We start from the raw sequence: 19,226 nt of genomic DNA on the forward strand, positions 1-19,226 counted from the left end.
TCATTGTTAATTTTGTATTGTTTGTTTTTTCTAGTACAAGGAGGAGATTTGGATGCAAGGCGATGGGCAGCCGCAAGCAATGCTTGTCCAAGCGGCACCTCCACATCATATCATTCAACAACAAACACAGCCAGCAGTTTGCATCGAACAGCAGCCACCGCCACCGCCACAGCAACAGCAACAGCAGCAGCTGCCAACTCATCCTCCACAAGCGGAGACGCCCACGCCCCAAGTGCAAATACAGGCGCCACAGGAGCCGCAATTGGGTGAGTGGCAATTTTTGTTATATTTCTAATTGATAAGCTGCCTTGGGACGTGTTCCGATAGCAACCAGATAACTTATATTTCTCTTTTATCTATCGATATATGTATGTACGTGTGTGTATATTTAAATTGATGTTTATGTTGATGGAATATTGATAGCTTCCGTTCGAATCGCGTTTCCATGGGAATGAATTGATATTCGATTCACTTTATAGATCGTTGCATAATAATATCGTTCAACTTATTCTTATTTGTTCTTCTCCAGTTTATTGTTGTTTACCATGATTATGTCTTAGTTCTTTTATATTTTGACTTGATGAATAGTTTGTAGACTCACTTTATTATTATTTAAAGGGTGTTGTAAAGGTTTTATTCGTTTCAATTCCATTCGATACGCTGCGATAACATCAGCTTGCAGTTTTATTTTCCCGTTTTTTGTTTTTGCTGAATTGTTGGGCATTTGCACGCTCAGTTTACAATTCGTGTCGCTGGAGGTTTCAATTCTGTGCTATACTGTGCTGTGGGTCTGGGTCTGGGTCTAAGTCTGTCCCTCTGTCTGTCTGTCTGTTGTGTGTCAGGTGTACAACAAATCCGGCGTCACATGATACGAGGCGTTGCGTTTGTGGGCTCGACGTTCTCCGTCGATGTCGTCAACAACAACAACAATATTCTGCCATGATTTTCAGTATATATTTTTTTGTTTTTTCGCTCTCCGCTTAATTGCCGTGGCTGCCCTTTGAGTGGCAACTGCGACGGCGACGACTTGTTGCTAGGCGTCCATTAGCTGCGGATCTCTCGGGCTCCAAGTGCTTCGAATGCCTATCCAGAGCGCATGCTTTGTCTGAGGAACCACTTCACAGGTGTTTGATTTGTTGTCGAAACAGTTTTACTGTTGTTTGTAGTTCCAGCTATATATTTATTGTAGATGTAGTATATTATTCACTACTGTCACTAATCAGCTGTGAGTCGCTCGCTCTGTTTATGCAGTTTTCTTTATTTCTGTATTATTCTTTTCCCTGACTTTTTTTCTGCTTATCAGTCGCCGACGCTTTCTATGCGTCAACGTCTTGCTCCACTTACAGTCTTATATATTTGTGTGCAGTATGCGTTATTAATATGGTCTACTTTATCAAAAGTGCATAGTCCTAGGGTGACCATGGAATTTGTTTAGAAATGCTGAGATTTTGTTTATGAAAAAGTTTGGGTTGCTTGAGGTTTCCTGTTGCTTTAAATAATAATTACAACTTTTTTTGTTTTCATTAAGGAAAATATGCTTACGTTTTAGGGTGGCCATATTACAACGTTTATTTTGTATTCCTGTATTCATTATTTTTTAAATGTGGACATTTTTATGTAAGGAACTTTTGATATGGTGTTGAAACCATTAGGCTGAAATGGTTGTTAATTAAGGATAATGTAAGGAGCTTTAGAAATATCGGATAGGGTGACCATATTCTATATAAGTTTAATTTCAGGGTGATTGAAAATAGTTAGTAAATGATGTTGAATAGGATGACCGTAACTTCATATTAGGGTGACCATAAACATATTACATCCTCATTCCGTCAGCTGTAAGTTATTGAACACGTAGTTTGTGGTCAATTATTGGTCATGTGGTAACCAGTAACCAAGCATGCAGAATTCTTGACTACCCTTAAAAGCATTTCTTGTTGAACTCTGCATTAATTTCGCTTTCTTTAGCTACTTTTGTTTACGCTTTGGCTTCGTTCAGTTGCGTCCCGTCCAACGGTCATTTGTGTGATGCATGGGACTCGGACTCGGTTCGCTTTGGTTTAGAGTTGCCTTCCGCCTTATCAAGCACAGTCATTGACATTTTTGTTGGCCATTGGCCACTGCTCACTGGCATGTCGCATGGAGCATTAAAGCAAAGCAACGGCGCCATGGATCACTCCACATATTCTCGTACTTGGCTCACATATACATATTTTATGCACTCGGCCCAAACTCAAATTGATAGCTGTCCAGCCAGTTGAGGGTCTTAGTCCACTGTGTGTTTGCGTTGTTGTAGAAAAGCTGGAGTGAACGCCGTCTCGCCGTCAAAATTGCTGTTGTTGCTTTCTTTTATTGTTATTTTTGCAGCACTTGGCTCGGCGACTTTGTCAATAATTTGATAGCACTTGGCGTGTTTATACACGACCGACCAGATACGATTGATAGCATATAACACACCACTCAATAAGTTCCCGGCCTGAGAGGGAAAAACACATTTTTTTCTAAAAATTTACTTTTATTCATCAATTTAGTTTCCATCTAAGGCTATACAGTCAGTCCAGCGCTTCTCCAACCTTTCGATGACATTTTTGTAGAAGGATGAACTTTTACCCTCAAAATAGCCCTCAGTATCGGCAATCACCTCCTCATTTGATCGATATCTCTCGCCTTGGAGGTGCTTTTTGAGATCTGCAAAAAGCCAGTAGTCGCTGGGGGCCAAATCTGGAGAGTAGGATGGGTGTGGCACTAGTTCGAACCTCAATTCGCTTAATTTCAGCATTCTTGCCATAGACTTGTCACACGGTGCATTATCCTGATGAAACCGCGGCTTCTTCTTTGCCATATGTGGACGTTTTTTCTAAATCGCTTGGCCCAGTCGATCTGACAGCTTTATATAATATTCGTTGTTGATTGTTTTACCTTTCTCCAGGTAGTCTATAATCAAAATCCCATATGCATCCCAAAATATGGACGCCATAACCTTACCCGACGATATTTGTGTTTTGGGACGCTTCGGACGGCTTTCACCGGCTACCACCCACTCAGAAGATTGACGACTGGATTCTGGAGTATAGTACTGTATCCATGTTTCGTCCATGGTTACGTAACGGCGAAAAAAATTGGTTCTTTTGCGCTTCAACATGCTTAAACACGCCTCGAAAGCATCGATACTTTGTTGCTATTGGTCCGGTGCTAGCAATCGCGGCAGCCACTTTGAGTAGAGTTTTTTCGTATCCAAATGTTTATGCAAAATCGTAAACAAACAGCCTTCTGATATCTTTGAGGCATCAGCTATCTCCTTTAATTTTAATTTGCGATCGGCCAATACCATTTTTCATATTTTTGCGAAATTTTCTGGCCTAACTGCTGTTTTTGGGCGTCCGCTACGCTCAGCGTCTTCGGTGACCACACGACCACGTTTAAATTAATTATACCAATCCTAAATGGTTGATTTTCCTAGAGAAGAATCCGGGTAATGCCTATCAAGCCAAATTTCGGCTTCTACCGTATTCTTTCCCATCAAAATACAGTGTTTAATGAGGACACGAAATTCCCTTTTTTCCATATTGTAGAAAAACTCAAAGGTTGTTTCACTTTAAAAATTGTAACTTAAAAGCACGTGGTCGCAGAGTTGTAAAATTTTTACACAGAGCTTATGATAATTGACACTATCCATAAAAAATATCGATGTTTGCTTACTACTGCCCCCTTTATGTCAGGCCGGGGACTTATTGAGCGATGTGTTATAGCACTCGATGATATAGGGACACAATCGTAACACATCGCAACCAATTGCCAACCCAACACAGTTAACACAGTTTATGCCCGCTTGTTGCAATTGCTAATGCTCATTTAAACGCCATTTATTGATTAGTCTAATCTGTTTTTTTATTTATGCTTTTTTTTTTACGGCTCGTTGCGACAGGCTTCTTTTATATGGAGCTTTAGTTCCGTAATCAGGGTCGCTTCAAGTGGCGCACGACCATATAAGACCTCCATGCTCAATTCCTGATATCTTGGGGCATAAGCCCGTGCGATAACGGGAGAGGCCCCTCCGAAAAAAACAACAACAGAAAAAACGCAATTATCTGAACTTTGATCGATGATTTTTAGAGCTCTTTTTTTTGTGTTTTGTGTTGTCGAGCACATCATAATGAGCTGAAATTCTAATACACATTTTCCGATTCCGATTTCGATTGCTATCGCGAGGCGCGACAGTGAACAGCTGTTCATATAACAGTTCTAGTTGCTTGTATAACAGATGTTGAATAGTTTTCTAGGTTTGAAAATGGCAAATATTGTTTATTTTCTCTAACATTTATTGTTCTGCTTTGCTCTCTGCGTGTGTTTGTTTATCTTCTTTTGTTTTATTTTTTCTTTTAATTGAGAGTGTATTGTGTGTAAAACTGCATTTTATTGCTTCATTTTTATTCACTCTAAAAATTTGGTTAGTTTTAAAATGTATAACACATATACATATATATATATATATGTTTCTTTATTGTAATTTGTAGTGTATAACAAAACGCACAAGCCTTTAAAGATTTGTTTTGCTTTTGCTTATGGACTTGCCTGAAATAGTTTGTAGTTTATTATTATTATTAAGTAATTCTTTAATGTATAAAACATGAGCCATAAAATTGCCGTTAGCTAAATTATTACTTTTTAAAATTGAAAACAATTTCAGTTTATGTTTTTTTGTAGCTTTTTTCTTGGGCTTTTTTTCATATAAAATTTATTTGTATTTTGTTGTTTTAGCATAATAATTTGTTATATAGTAGTTGTTGCTGTTCTCTTACAATTTACAACTTAATCATCGCTTTGCCTTCTCTAGTTTACATACGAAAATATAACTAACTACTACCAAAAAGGTTTACACACTCGTTTCGTTTTTTGTTTTTTGTTTTTCAATTTAAATTTGTATTTTGCTTGCTAAATCGCTACTTGGTTTTTGTTTTTGGTTTTTTTACCTACTACATTTAGGTCGTATGACACATTTATAACACTTGCCGTATAACAACGAATGCACAACAACAGTTATACAGTTATAGTAATAATTATATAGATCGAGAGTTTATCCGTAATACATATATATTTAGCAATAATCATTAATAATAAACATCATCTTCATAATAATAATAATAGCAATAAAATACACAATAATTAAAGAAAATCGTAAAATTTAACAAACAAATAATAAAAAATATTTTACAATGTAGACTTGTTGCTGTGTGTGGTAGCTATAGCTGTAGCTGAAGTTGTTGCTATTGTTGAGACTATATTTATCGATCAGGGTTTTTTATCAAAGTGAGCGTGTCTGTGTGTGTGTGTGTGTTTCTATATTGTTATATAGCTAATATATATATATATATTTTATAGTTGTATATATGGCTACAATCTTATCATCGAGAAGCTAAGCCAAGTTTGTTTGCTATAATTTATCAATTTGTTGTATACTATATATTTAGTTTGTATGAATAGTTTTCTTTTTTTTTGCTTAGGCATAGTTTCGGCATCGGCATCGATATATATATTATATATATACGATTTACATGCACTCTTTTTGTGTTTTTGTTTTGTATATAGTTTTCTTTGTGTGCTCTATTCAATACTTTGCCTGGACCCTGGACTTGTCCCTGTCCCTGCTGCTCACTTCTCCGGCTGATCTGCTTCTCTCTTTCTTTTCCCCTCTGGATCCGTCTTGACTTCGCTCTCCTTTGTATAAGTTGCTAGAAAAATATCGCTCTCTGTCTCTCATGATCCCCTCTCTCTCTCTTCTCTTTCTTCGTACTTGACTTGTTTTTGTTTATTGTTTTATAATTATAGTTTCTCTTCACTTCCACTTTGTTGCTGTTGTTGTAAATTCACTTCTCATGCTTAGAGCTTTGATTCCGTTGTTGTCGTCGTCGATGCCTTCTGTGTCCCAGACGTGGGGGGAAACTGTTGCTGCGGCTCCTCCTGCAGTGGACTGGGCAGAGTTTTGATGATCTTGGGCACTATGGTGATTGGTTGATCCTCATCCTCCTCTTCGCCATCCTCGCCCTGCTCCTCATCGATGGGCGTCAGTGTCTCCACATGCACTGGCGTCTCATTCGAGCTGCTGAAGCGTTTCATGCACGGCGCCATGAAGCTGGTCGCCGTCGAGATGGCAAACAGGGCTCCGGCCATGTAGAAGGGCAGATCGTAGGTGTGGGTCAGATCATAGATGGCACCGGCCAGCGGTGTGCCAATCAGGGCGGCGAATCCTCTGAACAAAATGAGCAGGCCAAAGGCATTGGTGAGCTTGTCCAGGCCCAGCAGATCGACCAGGATAATTGACGTGAGCGAAATGTAGCCAGAGATGGCGATGCCAAACGCAATCGACATGGCAATGTAGGCGCTGTAGCTGTAGCAGAGTGGCGTCAGGGTCACCGCCACCGTCGAGATCAGCAGACAGATGTTGTTGAGCAGCAGCGAATTGACTTGCGGCAGATCCGCCACCCAACCGCAGACGACACGTCCCACGGTGTTTGTGATGCCGATGATGGACAACAGCATCGCAGCATCGTTCTTGGCAATGCCGTGCTCCTTGGCCGCATCCACCAGATAGACGAAGGGAACATACAAGCCGGCCATGCCGAAGATGTTGGAGACGCCCATCAGCATGAAGACGGGATCCTTGAGCAGACTCACGTCCAGCATGGTGTTGAACACGGACTTGACCGAGTCGGGAATGCCCAGACAGGGACACAGATCGTACTCCTCGCGATGCTTGTCCGCCTCGGCCAACGGATCCAGACGCATGCTCTGCATGCTCTTCTCGTACTTGGTCAGGGACAGCACCGAGTTGCGATAGTTGGTCAGCGACTTTTGCGACTGATATTGGGGCAAATTCGTGACGGATCCGGAGTAGAAGATGTCCTTACGCGACATGGGACGCACCATGCGTCCGGCACTGCCGCTGGAGCTGCCCTGACGCTGTGACAGCGACAACTTTGACGTGTTGAAATCCCCGCCAGCGCCTGCTTCGATGTCGCCACGTGACGAGGCGCGAATGGCCGCCAACGAGGGTTGATAACGTTCCGAGGCGGATGTTTTGCGCACCCGACTGAAGGACGGCACGGAGCCATTCTTGGGAAGACTTTGATGATCGCCGGCCAGGAAGGCGGGCTGCGAGGCATTGCGTATCATGGCATCCTGTGACTGATAAGGACTGTGCTCCGACTCGGAGTTGCGATGCGAGCGACGACCGGATCGGGCGGACAATTGACCGTTGCTATCAGCATTGCCGTTGTTCTGAGGCGGAGATTGGGCATTCACCTCAACCACCTTGGACTCGGTGATGGTGGGCAGCGTGGACACCGGATGCAGGCCACCCGATTGCTGCGCCAACAGCTCCAGATTGAGGCTGGAATGCACACCCGGATCAGCGTTAAGTGGCATCTTGAGCTTGCGTTCCATAGTGCCATCGGGCAGCTGGACCATGAAGTGGGAACCCGCAAAAGAGCCGCGCTCCAGCTGCATTTGCTTCTCCTCGTACATGCGTTGCATCAGCGGCTTAACGCGCTTCTTCTTGGGATAGGTGAGGGGACGCATCATAGCACCGAAGATGGCACAGTTGAGAATCAGCCCCGCAAAGATGAGCAGCGCATTCTTCCAGCCGTACTCCTCCAGCAGATAAGTAGCCAGCGGGGCAAAGGCAAAGGTGCCAAAGCCCGAGCCACAGACAGCGATGCCCGTGGCCAGGGAACGTTTCGTCTCGAAGTAATAACCGACGGCAACGACGGCGGGCAAATAAATCATGCCGAAGCCAAAGCCGCCCATGAAGCCATAGGTGGCCATCAACATGCTGACATTCGTGCTGAACGTGCTCAGCACGAATGCGATGCAGGCAATGATGCTGCCCGCAATACAAACAGCACGACATCCATATTTGTTGGCCAGAGCCGAGACAATGGGTCCAGCACTCAGATAGACACCGGAGAGCAGACTGCCCACCCAGGCGACGGTGCCTTTGCCCTCGTGAAAGTAGGCAACGAACTCCTCAAGGAAGATGCCGAATGTGTAGGCGATGCCGTCGACAATCATGTTGCACATGAAGCTGGCGAAGCAGATGACCCAACCATATCCACCGTCCGGCGGTGGCGGCAGCTCCCCATAGACGCTAACCTCATCCTCATCGTCGCCTTCTCCTTCACCCTCCTCCTCGTCGTCCTCATCGTCTTCGGGACTGTTTTGCTCGGCGGTTAGACGAGCTGCTTCCTCGCAGGCAAGTTCGCTGTCGGTGCGTTCGAATTTGCGCAGGCGTGCCGCCGAATTGCCCACTGTGCCTGCGGCTGCTGCATTGCTGTTGCTGTCCACCATCTTTGAAAATTTGTTTCTTTTTTTTTTTTTTGGTGTTTGCTTTACTTAATTGCTTTGATTTACAGCACCGTTAGTTTTTTGCTGTACACACACACACATGCACTTGAGCGAGCTTTCAACTTGAAATTCAATTTCAATTTCAGTTTCAATTTCGATTTGTGTTTTCGTTTTCGTTTTCACTTGATGCCTGCCGCGCGTTGCTTTTTGCTGCCCGCACACCAACAAGCTCCTTGCAAGTGGAGTTCGTTGGGAGTAGTCGACGAATTGTCTGCGTTATGCGTGGCCGAAGTGTCACGCTCGACGCCGTTACGAGTTATGCGAGCCTTAGAACGGCCGCCGTCGACGTCGACGTCGCTGCCTCTGCTGCTATTGCTGTTGCTGTTACTATGTTTTATCTTTGCGCGCGTTCGCTCTCGTTCTCGTTTGCTGCTACTCCCACTCGAGGTGCTCTCGCTCTCGCGCCCTCTCTTAAGTTGTGAAGCTTAAACTGCCGTTATGTGTGTGTGCAGTGTGTGTGCGCGTGTGTGTTGTTATTCTTGAATTGTTATTGCTTCAAAGTTCTTATGCATTATCGACAGTTGTCGTCGTCGCCGTCACATACAAACAAAACAACACTGCATTTTCATGAAATATTTTTGCCGATTTTCGTTAAAGTTTGTTTTGCTATTTGTCACGTTGTAAAATGTTGTGTGCTTTTTGTTCAATATAAAATTTTTGGTTTGAGATTCGATTGGTGGATGTGCAGCAAACGCAAAACGTGTGTATTGTTGTTATTGTTTTTTGACTTTGCTTTTGCCTTTTGACTTTTCTATGCTTTTGCTGCTTTTGTCTTTGCGTTGACTCGATTTGTTGTGCTTTACTTTTGCTTTTGCTTTTGCGGCTAGTACATGCTGCTGCTTTTATCTATGGCATATTTTTGCATTGCTGCCGTTGCCGTTGCTGTTAGCGTCGCGACCGCGCTGCTTTTTGGGGGTGCTGTACGTACTTGATGTGATGGCAATGCAATTGCAAATTGTATAATTTGTTGAGTATTGAAATTTGATTGTACAAATGTGTATAAAAAATACGAAAATTCCTTCGGCGTCAGCAGAAAAAGAGCGCAAATAAAGCAAACGAAAAGCTTCGCTTGTCGAACGACGGCCCCGCAACGTGTGATCGATAAAATGTGAACTGCGAAGGCAGCGGCAGAGAGGCAACAACAAGAACAAGAACAACGACAATAATACACGGAACTCTGAGCTTACGTGTTTCACACTTTACCACAACAGCAATTGACGTCGAGAGTTGCATACATCATGTGCAACACATCAACCGAAGAATGGCCAATTTCGTTGTTTATATATTTTACAAATTTAATATTGCTGTATGTTTTTTATTGTTGTTTTTGGGGTGTATTCAGCGATTTGAATTCTTTGTGCGTCGCGAGAGATACCAACAAAAAGAGCACACCAAACACACACTGACGGCGTGTATCCGTCGTCACTGCTGCACTGTTCGATATAAAATGAAAATTCGTCGTAACCAACAGACGTCGAAAACCGAATGGGGCTGTTAGAACCCGAACTGTTATACTGACATATACAAAAGAAAAAAAAACAGGCAGCCAAGTGAGAATGCAAAGGCAAAAAAACGCAAAACAAATGTAAAAGCAACAACTACAATTCCACATACACATGCACATATCTAGATATAACCTCATCGGATACAGCAAACACAATTTCAATTACAGCAAACAACAACAAGCGAGCAAGCTGGCAACAAAAATGCAAAAAACAACATAAAAAAAAAACAATGTTCTCGCCATGCGGTTGCTGACATTGCGATGTCTATTTTTCATGCAATGCATTTGAAGTTCAAGCGCGCAAGCTCCCGCTCTCTCTCACAGTCGCTGCTCGACGCTCTCTCTGGCCACCTGGCCACAAAAGCTCTCTTTGTCTTTGCACGCGCTCTCTCGCTCTCTCACTATCTTGCGCTCTCTTGACAGCTTGTACATTTGCTTGGGTTTACAGGTATGCGGCGCAAGGGTTGCGCTCGACAGAAACAGCTGATTTGCACATTGTGCCAAAAGCAACAACAACAACGATAACAGTCAGCAGACGCAGCGGCAGCAAGCAGAAGGCAGGAATGTTGGCTACAGTTGCGTTTGATACACAGATTTCACACAAAAACAACTTTGCACAGAACAGTAGTCTCATCGGCCTAGCAACCCCCTTTGGGGTTGTGCAAACTACCCTCTCTACGTATATTTATGACGCACTTTCTTTAAGGGTAGTCTTCACTTTGTAGTTCTTAAACGACGCGTTCACCGTTACCTTTCTTGTTCTTGTTGTTCTTCTTCTTGAAGGGAAACCGGCACGCGTATAACACTTTTGCCTGGTATAACAGTTTGGCATATAAGAGCGTAAACTGTTGCTCTTAGTTGTGATTTAGGTTAAAGGTTAACTTGCGACTTTCAAACTTTTACTTTTTTCCATGTCACTCTAACCACTGTGCATATGCGTGTGTGTGTGTGTGAGCAGTGAAAATTTTTTGGTGTGCCGACTTTTAGGCGCCGACACTGGCGGAGAACACGAGGTCGTCTTGGGGAGTTGGCAATTTCGTAATTTCAGCATGTCTTGGTCGTATCTTAACGCGTTTTCAGTCATTGCAGCATTTTGGCATTGTTTTTAGGTTGATAAGCGAACGAATCGTGTTAATTTCACAGTTTATATTGGTCAATAAATGGATTATTTTTAGACTTTTAGCTCATAAACAAATACTTGCCAAATACAAAAGTCGTCGTAGATAATGCGAGTGCTTTAAGAGAGGGAAAGTAAATTGAAAAATTGAAACGTCTCTTAAAGTGCCTTTTTGTCTAGCTCTCTTCCGAGGATGTCCATTTAACTCAAGTGTGTAAGTGTGTGTGCGTGTGTGTGTACGTGCTCAATGTCATTCATAAAAATGGTAGCACGCACACCCACACACACACACATACATACATGACTTATGGGTCAACGCCAGAGGGCGCCAGCCCTTGACGTTTTGCTTTTGTGCTCTCGTAAGTTGATTTACTGTATTATTAGCGCATTAGTCAGCCTCCTGCACTGTTTTTGCTTTCTCCTTTACTTAAACCACATTACAGCACTCTTGGTAGTAGCTGTTGGCATTATGGCCAGGAAATTGACCGTTAGTTTAGGCCATATTAATACCAAGTATTATAATAAAGAAAAGTGAAATTTAATGCGCTAAAATGTTGTACCGCAAAACACATTTATTGCGTGAGTTCAAGTTGAAATGCATAAGGTTGACAGAACTCGGCAAACTTTTTGCTTTCTATCGCCCTCGCACCCGCACACAATAAACCACAAAGCAGCAGGTGTTTGAATTTGTTGCACAATTTCACAATCGAAATTGTTTTGGGCCACAAGCCAGAAATACAGAAATGCCGAGCAGCAAGAGCAGGTGACAACAAGAGTTCCAACAGAAAACACAGAAATGCCAACAAAGCAATTTAAGTTGCCAGAAATATGCAGAGGAAAATGCAAAGCTGAGATTAAATGGGAATTATCAAGGGGGATGAACAAGTCATTAGCAACATTTTAATATCTTAAAAACTGCTGATTGCAATTGGTTTTTCCCTCGCTCATCACAGATTTTCCTTATGTGCACGAGTTGAATGCGCTTTTATAGATACTTCTCACACAGTAAACAATCGTATATCATCGACGAATTTCTTTCTCTCTCTATCTGTATTTGTATCTGTATCTGCATCTAGACAATGCCAACGCCTCTGCTGGGCCAGTTCAAGAATTTCTTAACAACCTTCTTCTGATCATTTGTTGTTGTTGTTGTTGTTGTTGTGCTTTCCTTTAGTCTTTTGTCTTTGTGCCTCTTCGGGAAATGAAATTGAAATTGCGCATACGCCGCGTTGTGCGCGCCCCGAGACACTTTGTCTGTCACACAGTCAATGTGCTGCGCTTTTGTGTAATTTTTTACGCTGTGACTTTGTCCATCTTTGCACATATACTCGATCTGATTATATATCTACTATAGATATATATATTCTAGATGCACCAGCTGTAGTCTTTGCTGCCAATATTAAATAGATACAACAATTTTACACAAAATGACGCAGTTGTTGCTGCTGCCTGCCAACTTTTATTTCTTTTTATTTTGCACTTTTGTTGTTGTTGTTGTATTTTTTTTGCTTTACTTGTTGCTTTTGCTGTGCATCGCATCGATTGTAGCTCATTTCCCCGTTTTGTGAGTTTGGCCTCTGTTTTTTTTTTTGTACCTGCTAGATACATTTGTATCTAGTAGATGACATTGCTGCCGCCTCTGCTTCGGCTGCCCACGCCACGCTCCACAACTGTTATACGCATTTATATGTTAATGCCAGGCAGGATACACACCGATGTCCTTGATGTGCTCCCGTGAATGCTGAATGCTGCCTGCCACTGATATCCTGCTTCAGTTCCATTTGCTACTTTGCTGCCTCGTTTCATATTTTTTTCAGTTGTCAAGCTGTCAGTTTTACTTTCAGTTATCCTTTAACGCACTTCAGTTCCCCCTTATCACCCATTTTGCCTTTGCCAATCAAGCAATCGATGCTTATCTGCCACACACACAACGCTCAACGAAAAGAAGCTTCAAGAAAAATGGCTTAATATAATCACCGCCTCACTTTATAGCCACGAGTCGTTGTCGTCGTCTTCGCTCGTAAATTATTTGTTGGCTAGTTCTTTCCACCTTCATTGATAAGAAAACGTTTTACGGTTGTTTGTTGTTTTACCGTTAGTGCTGTTGACAGCTGCGGTGCGATGTTGTGGCTGCTTCAGACGAAGGTCGCGTGCCGCATTTTGTCGTCGTCGTCGTCGTCGTCGTCTCTTTGAGCATTATGCAATTTTCTTTGGCTTATTGTATACTGCACTTCTATTTGGCTATTATTTATTGTAAATTGACACAAATGAATTCAATTGAATTGCAGCAGCAACAACAATTTCGAATTGGGGCAACTGGCAACTGACAACAGGGTGACAACAGGGTGACAACAGGGTGTTTCATTCAATTTGCTACTGTTGCCAGGCCGCATTTTCCAGTCGAGTCGAGTTGAGTGTGTTTACTATTTGTTTGTCATCGCAGCCAAACGCCCATAATACGACAAATTGTTGGCCAGATTTCTTATCAGTAACAACAACAATAACAATTACACACCACGTGTGTGAACGAACGATCGTCGTCTGACATCACGCTTTATTTGTTTATTGCATTTATGCTTTCAACTTTTCGCTTAGCAATAAATTATTTTGTGCAGTCGTCAGTTTTAAAAGTTAATTAATTTGTTTATTGTGGATACATTTTAAAAAGCGTGACTGAGTTGTTGGTTGGTTTCTATTTATGCAAAGAGTATTAACTAGTCATGTTGTTTCTATTTTTGTTCTGCGTCGATTCATGCAAAGTAATGTGACTAATTTTGCATGTATTGCTATAATAATACACAATTGCTCATGCTGTGATAGATTACTGCATTATATTAGTAATATAAAAGGAAATCAATGCTTTTGTCGAGTGAACAAACACATTTTAGCAAATATGTCAAAGCTTTTTATCTATTTGCGAATGATATGAATTTGAATTAGTTCGACAATGAAACACTGCACATTTGAATACTTTTTCTTTCTATATAGAATATAAAATAGTTCGTGAAATTGAGTAGCTAAAGGCTAAAACAAATAATTGATGATCTTTACAAGTAAACGTGTTTGAAATTATGTAAAAAAATCAATGCTAAATAGAAATATTCTATGCAATACGATATAAGATTTTATACCTATATAAGATATAAGTATGATATAAGATTTCATACTTGGTATATTTTAATACTAATTTTATTATTATCTGACTAGACTTTAAAGTTGTGATCTATAAACTTCCAATTCATTTTTGAGACTTCCAAATCTTTCGCGTCTTCACGTATGAATTAAAATAGTAAATCATTGTGTATATTAAAATTATTTCATACTTTGCATACTTTTAAAACTGACCGCATTCATCAGTCTTTTAAAAATGAAATTAAGGGTTGCAATTTTATGTTCTCTATTCCTCTGGCATAAATTATAATATTTTATGATACATTATATAGGAATTCTTTTCTTCTTTTTTAATCTCATAAACCAAAAGAAAATTAAATATATGGTAAAGAGATAAGTCATCGATCTACTTAAAGATCATTATATCAAATTTAGTTGATTGTAACTTTTAAGATCCCTGAGATTAAAGTGTTTTTAAGCATGGACAGACGGGCAGACGGATTCTCTTCTTCTTCATTTAACGGGTACAATAAACTCTTGAAGAAAACACATGTCTTTAGATAGCAAGTGAAAGAATTCTGAATGAACTTAACTTGAACATAAAAAATTCGGCTTCTGTTTTGGTTCATTGATAAAAAACACAACAAAACTTGTGCTAAAGTTCACTTGATGATAAACACAATTAAATAGAGTGATTCACTTGTTGATTGTGAAATTTGCTTTGTAAAATATGTATAAATTTGTTCAAGCATTGATTGCTTGGCTTTATTTATTTTTATGTATTTTAATTAAATAACAAATTTCTATTTCTAATGCTCTGCTCTGCTCGGCTCAATTGGTGGGGAAGCTGTGTCTCATTCAGTCGGAGATATTCCCGGCAATTGTTTAAAATTCATAAGCCAAATACAAATTAGTTGAATGCGGCGGCAATCGTTGTTGTTGTTATTGTTGTTTGAGTTGTCATTGTTGTTGCCGCTAATAAAAATTGAATAAAATCGCGCGTTCAATAACAACAACAGAAACTGAGAGCAGAGCAGAGCCGACAGCTAGACGATGTCTGTGGATGGGGGGGCTGCGCTCTCCTCTCCTCTCCTCTCCTCTCCATGCTGATGACCCCGTTTTTGTGTCGGATAGGAAAATCAATTAAATATCAAATAGGATTGCACAACAACAATGGCAACAAAACGTAGTAACAAAATCTCGATTGAAATGCGTCTCGCAACAAATTCATTTGCGTAATGTAAATAAAACTGTTATACAGCCGAGCGTAGCACAGTTCTGTGTGTTCCGTTCCTCAGTGAAATTGAAAGCGAAATTGTCCAGTCAAGTGTGTGTGTGTGTGGAGAGAGAAGAGGAGGCGACATGAAACTGTTCTAATGCACTCACCCCCTCTGGCTGCTTCCCCCCTCTGGGAACAAGTCGGGTGCCACATGTGTTAAAGTGAAGTACAGTCGCGTTTTGTTGTCGTTGTCGCTGTCGCTTTCGCGTTTTCGTGTCATGACGATTTCCTTGTTTGCATTGTTGCATTCAAATTTTATTAGTTGTTGTTGCTGTCTGCTATTATTAGCCGTAACATGTTTGCCTCTTGTTGTTGTTGTTATTGTTACTGCCTTTGTTGTTGTTGTAAAATTTACCTGTGCGCTCAGGTCTGTAATTATCCAGCCAACCTTGTGACAATGCAACTCTCTCATTCGCTCTCTCTCTCTCTCTCTCACGCTCATCGTCGTCGTCGCACCCAAATCTGACACCCTGGCACAGTTTATAATATTTTAATTCATACTTAGTATACTTTTAATACTAGACTGCAAAGTTGTGTTCTATAAATTTTCATTTTATTTTTGAAAGTTCTAATTCTATCATTTGTCAAAGTATGAGTTATTATATTTTAGTTAATACTTAGTATTCTTTTAATACTAGACTGCAAAGTTGTGTGTATTTTAATTTATACTTAGTATATTTTAATACTGGCTATTCTCATCTGACAAGACCGCCAAGTTCTATAAATGTTTATTTAATTTTTGAGAACTTCTGATCTATCGCCTCTAAGTATGAATTAATATTTTATTTCTACTTAGCATTAATATTTCGCATCAGACTAGATTGCAAAATTGTGTTCTACAAATTTCCATTTCATTTTTGAGAGTTCCAATTGTATATTCTCTGTTCCCTAGGCATTGTTTATAATATTTTAATTTATACTTAGTATATTTTTAATACTGACTGCATTCTTCTTTTTGAGAGTTCTATTTCTATCACTTGTCAAAGTATGAATTATTATATTTTAGTTCATACTTAGTATATTTTTAATACTGACTGCATTCTCATCTAATTAGACAAAGTTTTGTTTGTTGGATAAATTTCCATTTAATTATGAGAGTTCCAATTCTAGTTTCTTTCATCGTCGCTTATAATATTTTAACTCACACTTAGTATATTTTAATACTGACTGCATTCTCATGTTCTATAAATTTCCATTTCATTTTTGAGAGTTCCAATTCTATCGTCTCTCATCTATATTTTTTGTTGTTGCTCTCGTTATACGCTAATTGAAATTAATTAACACTCGCACTCTGTATTCAAAATTCCATTTGTTGTATTGTGTCGGTTGTTGTTGGAAATCCGATTCTGACCGGGGTTGCTCTCTTTGTCATATGACGTTATGGGGTAAATATAATATCGTACTCGTATTTATCATTGCCTTTTAATTGTACACTGAAAGCATTCGTTATGATCCAAATGCTAATGAAACTTTAAATAGCCTCTCTGCTCTGCGCTGGTCAAAGAAATTGTTAATAGTCTATTTGATGTACACACATTTTCTAATCGCGTCTGTCGCGCCTTCTCTTTACCCTTGCTTTCCGAGCATGTGCCAAGATATACAAATATATAAAGAGGGGCTTGTTTCGCCCCCGCCAAATCTCATCTGATCTTAAATGATCTCTCACAAGTTTCAATGGAATTTTTGGCATACGAGACTGAGACTGAGAGCAAAGTAAGCATCTCACAATTGAGTCAACTGTAAATATTTTAAAGTTGTTTTATTCAAGTTGAAAAAAAATTAAATTTGTGAAAAGGGAAGATAAAAGATATCCCAAATGTGCTGGAATACGATTTCGTACTTACACATGAGTAAGTATTGGATTTTGATTATTCTTTTTAAAAGAGTAGATACTTTGGAAAGAAATTCAGTAATTATTAGGTTGTTTGGTAATGACATACCGGTTTTTACATTAAAATTTCGGGCTTCTTTTGTGAAGTCAAATATAATCGTATCTGGCAATGCTATATATCGTTTCAAAGGTATTGGCATCACCTTTAAAATGACATATAGTTTGTTTACATGAGCTTCCACGTTAAAAAATTACAATCGATTGAAATGGAGTTCACAAACGCAGAAATTCGGGCAAATTTTAAATTTTATTTCGCACAAGGAAAAACTTCTGCGGATTCTCGCAGACAGATTATTGCTGTCTTAGGAGATAACAAACTTTCGATTCAAATCGCCGAACAGTGGTTTAGGCGATTCCGAAGTGGCAATTTTGATGCCGAAACACCCACGCCTTCCGGACGACCAGTGACCGTTGATACGGATAAAATCATAGAAATAGTGGATCGAGATCGTCATGTGACTATTAGAACCCTCGCAGAGGAGCTGCAACTAAGCACGGAAACCGTCCATAGGCATTTAAAGTCGAAAAATTTAACAAAAAAAGCTCGGTGTATGGGTGCCTCATGAGTTATCCCAAAAAAAAATCTTTTCGACCGTGTATCAATCTGTGAATCTTTGTTGCACCGTAATAAACTCGACTCATTTCTGGATCGGTTAGTCACTGGTGATGAAAAATGGATCACATATGACAACATAAAGCGTAAAAGATCCTGGTCGAAGCACGGTGAGTCGACTCAAACGGTGGCAAAGCCAGCAACAGGTGTTGCTGAGTGTATGGTGGGATATCAGAGGAATTATCCATTATGAAGTGTTGCCCTATGGCCAAACCATCAATTCTGACCTCTACTGTGAACAACTGGAGCGATTGAAGATTGCACTTGAACAGAAGCGGCCAGCCATGGTGAATCGTAAGGGCGTTGTGTTCCATCATGACAACGCCAGGCCCCATACATCTTTGGTGACGCATCACAAGCTACGGGAGCTTGGTTGGGAAGTGTTAATGCATCCACTTTATAGACCGGACATTGCTCCAAGCGATTACCATCTGTTTTTGGCCATGCAAAATTTTTTCGATGGACAAAAATTGAGTTCAAGGGAGGATTGTGAAAATCGAATCGCCGAGTTTTGTGCCAGTAGGGACAAGGACTTCTTTAGAAGAGGCATATCCAAGTTACCATCAAAATGGCAGAAAATCATCGAAGAGAACGGTACATAAAGCACTTAAATCGGACAATGCTAACTATTTTAAAATTGTCGTCAAAAATCAATAAAAAACCGGTATGTCATTACCAAACAACCTAATATTATTTTTAAATAATTTGTTATGATTGTACAATCAGTTTTCCATTTAATATTAAGCACTTTAATTGATTGAAGTGCTGATTTAACAAAATCTATCTAATCTATTTTTCATTTAAAAATAACTTCAGCACTTGATATGATAAACATTAGTTTTTAATATAATCTGAGTTTAAGTTGTTGGATTTATTTCAACTTTATAGTGAATACTGGAACTGTATTCTAAATAGACGCTGAACTTTGTTCGAAAGATGTAAGACAAAGTGCAATAATTAACAAACACTTAATTAAGTGTTGATTGGGGAAAAGTTTAGTCTATTTTGTATCCAAAAATTACTTCAGCATGAAGCGTATTAAACAAGAAACATATGCTCTACTACTAAAAGTTATTATTATTTTATTGAAATTAAGAATACAATTCCTTATTGCAATGAGAGATGAATCATAGCAACTAAGATCTCAGACACCTTCACACATTAAAGATGATCCGAGTTCAAGCTTCAATTAGTTTTGAAGGTAACAAATGCATTTTAAATATATTCTAAACTTTCTTCAAATGAAGCTAACAAAGCTAAACAATTAATGACTAACTAATTGATATAAATTTTTGATTTATTTAATGCGTTATT

At 39.9% G+C, this 19,226-nt stretch overlaps 2 protein-coding genes across 2 annotated transcripts in view; one reads left to right on the top strand and one right to left on the bottom strand.

Annotated features, from left to right (window-relative positions):
- Window positions 1–19,226, top strand: part of LOC133842005 (putative uncharacterized protein DDB_G0271606) — a 29,478-nt gene that overhangs the window by 2,801 nt on the left and 7,451 nt on the right. The window contains 1 exon segment of the mRNA XM_062274894.1: window positions 35–266. Within this exon segment, the coding sequence (XP_062130878.1) occupies window positions 35–266 (232 nt within the window).
- On the bottom strand, window positions 5,418–9,832 carry LOC133842006 (monocarboxylate transporter 9). The gene is made up of 2 exons (XM_062274895.1): window positions 9,585–9,832; window positions 5,418–9,032 (listed from the first exon to the last, which is right to left on the bottom strand). Exon 2 carries the CDS (start codon window positions 8,338–8,340, stop codon window positions 5,875–5,877), a length of 2,466 nt encoding a protein of 821 aa, XP_062130879.1. The 5' UTR covers window positions 8,341–9,032; window positions 9,585–9,832; the 3' UTR covers window positions 5,418–5,874.

The sequence above is a fragment of the Drosophila sulfurigaster genome, chromosome 3, assembly GCF_023558435.1.
Source record: "Drosophila sulfurigaster albostrigata strain 15112-1811.04 chromosome 3, ASM2355843v2, whole genome shotgun sequence".
Classification (NCBI taxonomy): domain Eukaryota; kingdom Metazoa; phylum Arthropoda; class Insecta; order Diptera; family Drosophilidae; genus Drosophila; species Drosophila sulfurigaster.

Excerpts from the sequence above, each read along its gene's own strand:
- LOC133842006 (XM_062274895.1), bottom strand. The coding sequence starts at position 8,340 with ATGGTGGACAGCAACAGCAATGCAGCAGCCGCAGGCACAGTGGGCAAT.